The sequence below is a fragment of the Dipodomys ordii genome, unplaced genomic scaffold (genome assembly GCF_000151885.1).
Source record: "Dipodomys ordii isolate 6190 unplaced genomic scaffold, Dord_2.0 Scaffold71, whole genome shotgun sequence".
NCBI classification, from domain to species: Eukaryota; Metazoa; Chordata; class Mammalia; order Rodentia; family Heteromyidae; genus Dipodomys; species Dipodomys ordii.
Window position 1 is genome coordinate 3,016,632 of NW_012267287.1, and position 9,809 is coordinate 3,026,440.

Genomic DNA, 9,809 nt, shown 5'->3' on the forward strand with positions numbered 1-9,809 from the left:
CCCCGGCCCCACGCCTCTGCCCTCCAGGCCTCTGCCTGGCCTGTCCGTCCCCAGCCCTGCTTGAGTCTCCCTTCACCCCTGCCCTCTCTCCCCACCCACAGCCGTGGCCGCAATCTCAGTGTCTACACCCCCCCTCCACGCCTCATCCCACACCGGGCGCCGGCCTCTCCCCTGGTGTCACAACAGCAGCTGGACCGGTCTGTGCACCTGCGCCCAGCCATCCTGGCCATCTGCCCAGTCATGTAAGCCAAAAGTCCTTCGTGGGCCCCCACACACGCTTTCTCCCACTGTGCACAGAAAGCCGGCAGCAGCCGCCCCCGGAGCATCTATCAGTCCCAGCCCCGCCCCCCTCCCCATCACCACACTCACCCCTGCTCAGGCCTCCCTCATCCCTGCACCGCCTGCCACAAGACCTTTGCACATGCTGGCCCCCGCTTGGAGCATGTACGTGTGCACACACTCACACACACGCGCGCACACGCACACACCCCCTCCCTCCTGGCTTCTCTCACACCTTCGCCAAACCCTCAAACACTAGTGAGTCACCCAGGCCTCCACGGGCCACGCTCGCACCCCTCCCAACCTACAGGATTTCGGTCTCGCCCGCCATGTTCTTCTATGTTATGGCACCTGTGCTTGTGCCTGGTCTCGGCTTCCTCCCCCAGAGTGCGAGGTTCCCGTCTGTGTTGTTAACATAAATGTCCCCAGTGCCTGCCTGGACCTGGCACTGCTCAGGTGTCAGGAAGTGGTGAGACTGACGGCCCAAATGAAAAAAACAGAGTCAACAAGGGTCCGGCATCTGCTGTCCCCTTCCACGTGGAAAGCGTGGGAAGCAGGCCTCGCCTTCCTCTGCTCCCCCCTCCTTCAGATAACCGACCATGCACATGGGCGGGGCCTTGGCCGCTTCCTCCCGCCGCTCCTCCGGGGTGGGTGGCCCGGTGAGACTCATGAAGCCCTGAGGTCTGCTGTCTGCAGCCGCTGCCCGGCTTGGAGCCCGGGGAGCTCCCGAAACCCAGAGAGGCGCGGGGCTCAGGAGCGCGGCAGAGCCACCCTGCACCTGCGGAAGATGTCCAGCCAGCGTTGGGGGCTGGGGTTTGTGCCTGGGATCCCCCCCGCAAACAGGGAAGGTACAGTATGGCCGGGAGTTCCCAAAGGCCGAGCCTCAGCACCCCACCCCTACCCCCAGCTCCACGGCCTCGGTGAGGGAGAAGCGTCACAGATGCCCCGGCTGGGGTTCTGGGTGCCCCGCTGTCCCCCAGGGCCTGGCTCCGGTCCTCCCAGACTCCCAGGACGGGGGCCAGACCCAAACCCCAGCATGGAAGAGGAGCTTTAGCAATGCTCTTTTCACATAGGGAAGAAGTCAAACTGTCCCTGTTTGCTGACCACGAGATCTTCTATCTAAAAGACCTGAGAGATTCCACCCTTCCCCAGCTCCTAGAGCTGAGCGGTTCCACCTCCCACCCCAGCTCCTAGACCTGAGAGGTTCCACCCCGCCCCCAGCTCCTAGAGATGATCAACCTTGGCAAAGCAGCAGAATACAAGATTAACCCACAGAGATCAGCAGCCTTTCTGTATACAAGGTACAAGCAGAGAGGGAAATCACGGAAACATTGGCATTCGCCTCAGAAAAAAATGAAAATATTTAGGAATAAACCTAACCAAGGAAGCAAAAGACCTCTACAGCAGAAACTATAAAAAGAAATAGAAGACACCAGGAAATGGAAAGACTTTCATGTTCATGGATAGGTAGACTTCATATTGTAGAAACAGCCACACCACCAAAGGTGACTTGTAAACAAAATCCCAATGAGATAGAGAGATGGAGAAAATAATCCAAAAATTTATATGGAACAACAAAAATCCTGGAATAGCCAAAGCAATTCTAGACCCCTCCCCCCCAAAATGTAATGCTGGTGGTATCACAATCCCAGACCCCAAGCTGTACTACAGAGCTACAGTAACAAAAACAGCTTGGTATTGACACAAAACAGACCAGAAGATCAATGGAATAGACTAGAAGTCCCAGAAATAAAGCCATATACCTGATTATTTGATATTTGACAAGGGAGCCAGTTTGTCACCACGCACCAGTACCACCTCAAAGTAGATCAAAGATGTCAACATCAGATCTGGAACTTTGAAACTACTGCAAGATGGAGTAGGAGAAACATTAGAACTCATAGGTATAGGTAGGAACTTTTTTGAAGAGTCCCGAGTACACCAAAAATAGGAGAGAGACTTGACAAATGGGATTACATTAAGATAAAAAACAGTTTCTGTACAGCAAAGGACACAGTCACTAAACTATCCAACAGACGGGGGAAAATCCTCACCAGCAGTTCATCTGACAAAGGCCTAATGTCCAAAATACACAAGGAGCTCAAAAAACTAACACCTCCCCAAACTAACAAACCAATCAATAATTAGGCAAAGGAATTAAGGAGAGACTTCTCAGAAGAAGCAAGAATGGCAAATGGACACACAAGGAAATGCTCAACATCCCTGGCCATAAAGGAAATGCAAATCAAAACAACTCTGAGATTCCCGCTCACCCCAGTTAGATTAGCCAACATCAAGAAGTCAAACAAACACTGGTGGAGACGTGGGGAGCACTGTTGCTAGGAGTGTGAACTAGTATAGCCACTCTGGACAGCAGTCTGGAGGTTCCTCCAAGAACGAAACATAGACCTTCCTCTGACCCAGCCACACCACTGTGGGCCTCTACCCTGATCCTTACAAGTCAGGATTCAGTAAAAACACTCACACGTCCAGATGCTCTACAACAGATGAGTGGATCAATAAAATGTGGTACCTACACACGATGGAATGCTACTCATGCATTAGAAAGAGTAAGATGATGTCATTTGCAGGGAAATGGATGGATCTAGAACAAATCATGCTAAGTGAGGTCAGCCAAGCTCAGAGAGACAAAAGACGAATGTTTTCTCCCCTCAGTGGAAGCTCGATCTAAAATAGAACTGGACATGATAAGCTATGCAGGTTCTAGGCATTCATGCACGCAGTCCAACTAAACGGGGAGGCACACAAAGGCGTAACAAGTCTGAACATTGAAATGCTATGGATCAAAACCTATTCCAGGAAATGGGAACATGTGTTTTTTGGTTGCTGGTGGTAGTTCCACACAGGGCACCCCGCCCCTTCCACTCCACCCACTGACCCGGCCTGGGGGAGGATTGGCTTGTGGTCCTGGGAGGAAGCGGCCTGTGCCCCACATCACAGAAGACAAGCAAGGCCTGATGTGACTAAGGTGAGGGGAGCTGTGACGGGCCCAGCCCGGGAGACAAGCAGGCAGCACCGGGCAGCACCGCGGACACCGGGCAGGGGTGAGGGTGGAGGGCAGTGCCGTGTCAACACTGCCCTTCTCAAGTCTGATACTTGCTTTGTGATAAGAGAGAATGCCCTTGCCTTTGGTAAAGACACGCTGAAGAAATGGGGCAGAGGAGCTGGCCGTGATTGGTCACGCCTGCAATCCCAGCGACTTGGGAGGTAGAGATGGGGGGTGGGGATCACGTTACTGACTGATACTGGGCTGGGCACGGTGGTGGCGGTGGCCCATGCCTGGCGTCCCAGTACAAATGTGAGATGTTGAAAACAAGACCCTAACGAAAGCAAATAGTGTTGGACCGGGGGCTCGAGTGCCAGAGTGCTTGCCTAGCAAGTACGAGGTCCTGAGTTAAAACACCAGTAATGTCAAATAAGTGAACAAATAGATAAATAAGGCAAAGGAAAAAAATCTACAGTAATAGTTGCTGGGTTATGAAAAATATATTTAAGTATGTATGTGTATGGACAGATGATGGATGGATGATGGATGGGTGAATGGATGGATGAATGGATGGATGGATGGTGAATGGATGGATGGATGGATGAATAGATAGGTGAATGGATGGATGGATGAATAGATGGATGGATGGATGAGGAATGGTTGGATGGATGAGGAATGGATGGATGATGGATGGATGAATAGATGGATGAATAGATGGACAGATAAATGGATGGATGATGGATGGGTGAATGGATTGATAGATGATGGATGGATAAATGGATGGATGAATAGATGGATGAATGGATGGATAGATAAATGGATGAATGGATGGATGGATGAGAAGAAAGGAAGGGGTTATAGGTGTATCTGGGATACATGGGAGTTTCTGGTACTCTTTTCACAATTACCTTTTAATTGAGAAGCCATGTCCAAAAAATCCCATAATCCCCCATTGCCCAATCCGAATACCTCAGATTTCCTGTCCCGTGCCTGGTTCCGAGCTCCTCCAGCACGGGGGGGACCTCGCAAGCGACAGCCCTTTTCTACTGGCGAGTGCCTTGGGTCACGTCCGAGGGGCTCTGCCCACTCATGGGGCTAGCCTCCAGAACCTTCTCACCCCAACACACGGCCTCCAGGAACAGCCAGGACGCCGGAGATTCAACTCCATAGACTCTTGGGCAAGATTTGGAGATTTGGGGTTCCCACAAGAGGAGCTGGAGGGCGGTACACCCCTGCCCGGTCCCCCCGTGCTGTGCCTTGCCCTGGGCTGCTCCCAGCCGGGTCCCAGAGCAAATGGCAGGCCCGGAGAGGGGGCCTGGGAGCCTCCCATTTACAGAAGCAGGGGTGAAGTGGGGGTGCAGACTCCTCGTGGGTCTGCGTGAACGGTGGTTAGGGAGCATCAGGACCCAACGCTGCATTGTCAGATGCTGGTTTGGCAAGCGCAGGGAATCAACCACACCCCAAGAGAAGCAGGGGTGGCACCTGGTCCCCCAAAGTCCCCGGCGGGGGGCACATGCCATGTGACTGGGCTGCAGCTGGCTTGGGATCAGCCCAGCGGAGATGGGGAGACGCTGTACCGGCCCCCCAGCTGGAAGGGACACACGCCATCCAGAAGGGCATGGACAGGCCCAGGAGCCCTCGTTCACCCCACGCAGCCACCAAGAGTGGTGGGCCAGAGATGCGCTTACTAAGCGGCCATTGTGCTAGGTGGGAAGGGGAGAATGTTCCAGAATCTGTGGGATGACCTGGGGACTAAGGGATCGAAACAAACTGGAGGGATGAGCTGGGGCTGCCAGGCTTGCCCCTCCCCCAGCCCTGGCCGGGTCTGGTCCTTGTGGGAGCTGCGGGCGGGCGGGCGTGTGCCAGCACATCGCGCCCAGCCACATCTAGATAAGGCACCAGCTCACCAGCCGCACCTCCTCAGAAACTCGCAGAGCTGGTCCTCCGCCCTGCAGCTGAAAGTGGACTGTCTCCTCCCTGGCCCCCGGGGACCAGAGGCCATGAAGTCACGTAAGGGGTTCAGCGAACCCTGCTCGACATTCCCTGTGCCATCCCTGCCCAGGCCACAAAGCTGGAGGCGGCAGGCTCTTCCGCCACCCGCGACACCCACGTGTGGGGCTGACGCCCCGAGGCGTGCAGGGGCCTGTGAGCCCCAGCAGGGGCCCCTGACCCGCCCACGCCCCGCGGGAGCCCAGCGGAGCTGGACAGCCATGCTGTAATCAGGCCAAGGGCGAGGCCAGCTCCGGAATTCTCCAGACACCTGCACTGTTTGCCCGGTGCCTACGCGCTTGCCTAACGTCGATTTCAAAAACTAAGGAATGAAAAATAAAGATAACACACAACCTAACGATAAAACAAACTCCTTCTGTCCATCTGGACCATCCGCAAATGCTCAACTCCTGTCTTCTGGGGACCAGCCCACGCTTAGTCTTTGATAGAAATTTCCAGAATGAAGAAACCGACGGGATCTGGAAGTAGCTGCCCTCGTGCATACACATAGTGTGAGGTCCAGAGCCCGTTTCTCTCCAGCAGCCTGGGCCTCTGAACAATGAAATCTGTTTCCCCCAGGCTGGCAGGGCCTGCCCCAGAAACACGGCTGGGAGGTCACATGAGAAACCAGCCCCCGAGCCGGATGCCGTGGCTCAGGCCTTTAATCCCAGCCACTGAGGAGTTAGCAATCAGGAGGATTGAGGTACCAGCAGGCTCAGGAAGGGAATTAAGAAAAAAGCAAGACCCTACCTGAAAAATGACTAAAAGCAAATAGGGGCTGCTGCGTGTGGCTCCAGTGGGAGAGCACCTGCCCAGGAAGTGCAAGGCACTGAGTTCAAAGCCCAGTACCATAGGGAGGGAGAAAGACAGGGAGGGAGAGAGTAAGGGAGGGAGGAGGAGAGGAGAGGGAGAGGGAGAGGGAGAGAGAGGAAGAAAGAGGAGGGGAGAAAGAAAAGAAAGGGAGGGGGAGGAGAAAAAAGAAGGGGGAAGGGAGGGAGAGGAGGAGGAAGGAGGGGGAAGAGAGGGGAAGGAGGAGGAAGGAGGGGGAGGGACGGAAGAAAAGTGGAAGTTCAGCCCCCCTCCAGCATGTGGCACAGACTGCCGTTCTGCCCTTCCCCAGGCAGGAAGAGGGCAGAGCGACTCCCCTCCCCGGGAGCAGCGTCCCAAAGTCCCATGCCAAGGTCCCATGCGAGGCTGGGCCTCACAAGCACCCCAAGGGGACCAGGCAGCAGCACCTGGTGGAGAGGGCCTGCAGAAGCTGGGTCAGGTCAGGGGAGGGGGCACTCCCCCACCCCCCGCCCGGAAGCAGAGGCCCAGAGCTGAGAACAACTACCTCAGGCAGAAGCCAGGTTTACAAAGAAACCCAGCAAGAAAGCATTTGCGCAGGGGAGAAGAGGGGCTGACAAACGGACGGATGGCGTCTGGGCGTGGGCGCTGCCCCACAGAGGCCAGGGGACAGGCCCAGGAGGCCGGTGTGGGCCCCAGCAGGGGCGGGCTCTGAGTCAGGCGGGGCGGGGCACGCAGGTGCACCCAGCCTCTTCTACTCTGGCTAGGAGGCCAACTGGGTTTATTCGGCAGCCAGGCAGCCGACGGCACCGGACGGGCAAGCCCGCGGCAGCATGCTGTGTACCCTGCTTCTCCTGCCCGGCCTCCTGGGGGCCATGGCCGGGCCCATCTCTGTCCCCCAGGAGTGTGCCAAGGGCTCCCAGGTGTGGTGTCAGGACCTGCAGGCTGCGGTGAGGTGCGGGGCCGTGGCGCACTGCCAAACGGCGGTCTGGAGCAAGCCCACCGCCAGATCCCTGGCCTGCACCGTGTGCCAGGATGTGGTGACGGCAGCCGGCAACGGGCTGAACCCCAATGCCACAGAGTCAGACGTCCTGGCGTCCGTGATGAAGACCTGTGCCTGGCTGTCGGGCCAGGAGTCCGCAGCCCGCTGCCAGGGGATGGTGGACGCGCACGGCCCGGTGGTGCTGCGCATGCTCGCCAGGGGCCAGGGCGGTGCGGCGGCGCCCGTCTGCTCCTCCCTCACCCTGTGCGAGCCTCTGCAGCGGAAGCTGGCCGCCCCGGGGGCGCCGCTGACCCGGGAGGCCGCGTCGGAAGTGGTGGCCCCGTTCATGGCAAAGGGGGCCCTTGGCTTCTACCCCCAGCCGCCGCCCGGCGCTGCCGCCGCCGCCGTGTGTGCAGACTGCGTCCGGCTCATCTCCCGGCTCCAGGCTGCGCTGGGATCCAACGTGACCTTGGCGGAGGCCAGTGTCGTCCAGGCACAGTGCGCCCCCCTGGGACCCGGCCTGAGAGCTCTCTGCCAGAACTACCTCAGCCATCTGCTGGCCCCCGCCGAGCAGACGCTCCAGCTCCTCGCCCCGAGGGACATCTGCGGGCAGGGTGGCTTCTGTGAGGACAGGCCGGGCCCCGGCCCGCAGCCGGCGCGGGTGGCCGCGGTGGACGGGGTCCCCTCCTTGGAGCTGGCGCTGCCGGCCAAGAACGAGATGCAGATGACGTCCGGCCTGACCTGTGATGTGTGCCTGGACGTGATCCAACAGGTGGACCGCTGGCTCATGACCAACAGCACGGAGGCCATCATCAGCCACGCCCTGGAGCGCGTGTGCTCCTTCATGCCGGCGTCCGTAGTCCAGCAGTGCGTCACGCTGGTGGACACCTACAGCCCCTCTCTGGTGGAGCTGGTGACCAGAGTCACGCCTGAGAAGGTGTGCGCGGCCCTCCGCCTGTGCAGCAACCCGAGGCAGGCGCGGTCTCTGGTGGCCACCCCGGACGCAGCGCCCTCGCTGCTGCTGGACGAAGAGAACCAGGGCAGCTTCTGCGCCACCTGCAAGAACGTGCTGGGCGTCTCCTCGCAGAACCTGGACCGCAGGGCCACCAAGCGGGACATCCTGAGCGCCTTCAAGGGCGGCTGCAGCATCCTGCCCCTGCCCTACCTCACCCAGTGCAACCACTTCGTCATCCAGTACCAGCCCGTGCTCATCGAGAGCCTCAAGTTCCTCATGGACCCCACTGCCGTGTGTAAGAAGATCGGGGCCTGCCACGGCTCCCGGACCCCGCTCCTGGGCTCTGACCAGTGCGTGCTGGGCCCCAGCTTCTGGTGTAAGACGGAGGAGGCGGCCGAGATGTGCGATGCCCTGCAGCACTGCCGGCGCTTTGTGTGGAAGGTGGCGCACCCCCACAGCGAGGGCCAGCCGTGACCGGGACCCTGCGGCCGGCCGGGGGGCCCTGCGTTCCCCGGGGGCCTCGGAGGTGGGTACCGTCCCCAGCCCCGTACCATAACTGGGGGAGAATGCTTCTCTCCTTCTCTCCTCAGGAGCTCTATCTGCGCCTCTGTCACTCGGCCCTGCCCGTGCCGATGCCCCCAAAAGACTAGAAATGCACCCCGCCTGCCCTGAGGGAGGGGAGAGGCCAGGGCCTTGGGCCACAGCTCACCCTGGGGTCTCCGGGGGGGAGGGGGGAGTCTGGGCTTTGGCCACAGTCCCAGAGGGGTGCTTAGACTTTAGAGGCCTCACCACGGGGGACCCTGTCCTCTTACTCTTTCTGCCACCCCAGTGCTGAGTCAAAGTGTCAGCGCGCACCCCAAATCAGGAGCGGAAAATGTGTGGGCTGGAGCCTGGGAGGCAGCGTTGGAGGAGTCCTCGGTGGGCATGGCCTGTGGCCCTGCCGTGGGCACGCCCCCCTCCAAGGCCGCTTTCTGATTGGTGGATGGAGCGCTCTGCTGGGCCCCCCATACACCCAGCAGGGGTGGGGTGGTGCACAGGGCGTCCGGCTGTGTGACAATTGTATAAAGCACAAACATTCTCCCGACGATGCTGGCTGTGTTTATTGTCACAGCAGGCTGTGGCTCCAAGGGTGCGCCACCCCCCCCAGGCCTTCTGTTGGGGTTCTCACCCCCCACCTCCAAAGAGAAGGCTGCCCTGGGCCACGAGCCTGCACCCCACGCCGTGTACAGGCCCAGCACACTGCCGCCCCCCGCCTCGTCCTCAGGCCCAGCATAGAGCCAGCGCCGGGCCCACACACCGGGGGACACACGGGCCACGTTCACGCCTGCCACTGTGGGAGGATGCTGGGGGACGCTGGGGCCAAGGGGAGGGCCCCAGAACCAGCAGAGCCAGCCAGCCAGGGAGCCAGCCCGCCCGGCAGCTGCAGGGTCACTTGGGCTGAAAGAGCTGCTAGCCAGATGACCACGTACGGTCCCCCAGAGGCGCCAGAGAAGAGGATGAGGGGAAGATGACAGCGTAGGCCAGGAAAGGGGGGGAGGTGATAAGAGAGAGGGGGAGAGGGAGAGAGGGGGGGGAGAGGGAGAGGACAGAAGAGAAGACGAGGGGAGGGGAGGACTGGGGTGACCCCCTCTTCCATTCTGACGGTGGGAACCCCTCAAGCTGCCCTCAGGGGAGCTCTCTCTGGGCAGCGCCCTTGCAGAGCTGGGCAGGGTCCCCCTTGGTCAGCAAGGCCAGAGGCAGCCCAGGCTCTCTACCTGGCTCGGGGCAGCCAGCCCCAGGATCCCACAACCTCCCTGAGCATGGAACAGGAG

The 9,809-nt window shown here is 59.3% G+C and overlaps 2 protein-coding genes across 2 annotated transcripts in view; one reads left to right on the forward strand and one right to left on the reverse strand.

Annotated features, from left to right (window-relative positions):
* Positions 1 to 9,809, reverse strand: part of Sorcs2 (sortilin-related VPS10 domain containing receptor 2) — a 150,077-nt gene that overhangs the window by 116,340 nt on the left and 23,928 nt on the right. The gene's annotated exons all lie outside the window — the stretch shown is intronic.
* Psapl1 (prosaposin-like 1) lies at positions 6,869 to 8,648 on the forward strand. The gene has a single exon (XM_013023860.1). The coding sequence runs from the start codon at positions 6,895 to 6,897 to the stop codon at positions 8,470 to 8,472; it is 1,578 nt and encodes a 525-aa protein (XP_012879314.1). The 5' UTR covers positions 6,869 to 6,894; the 3' UTR covers positions 8,473 to 8,648.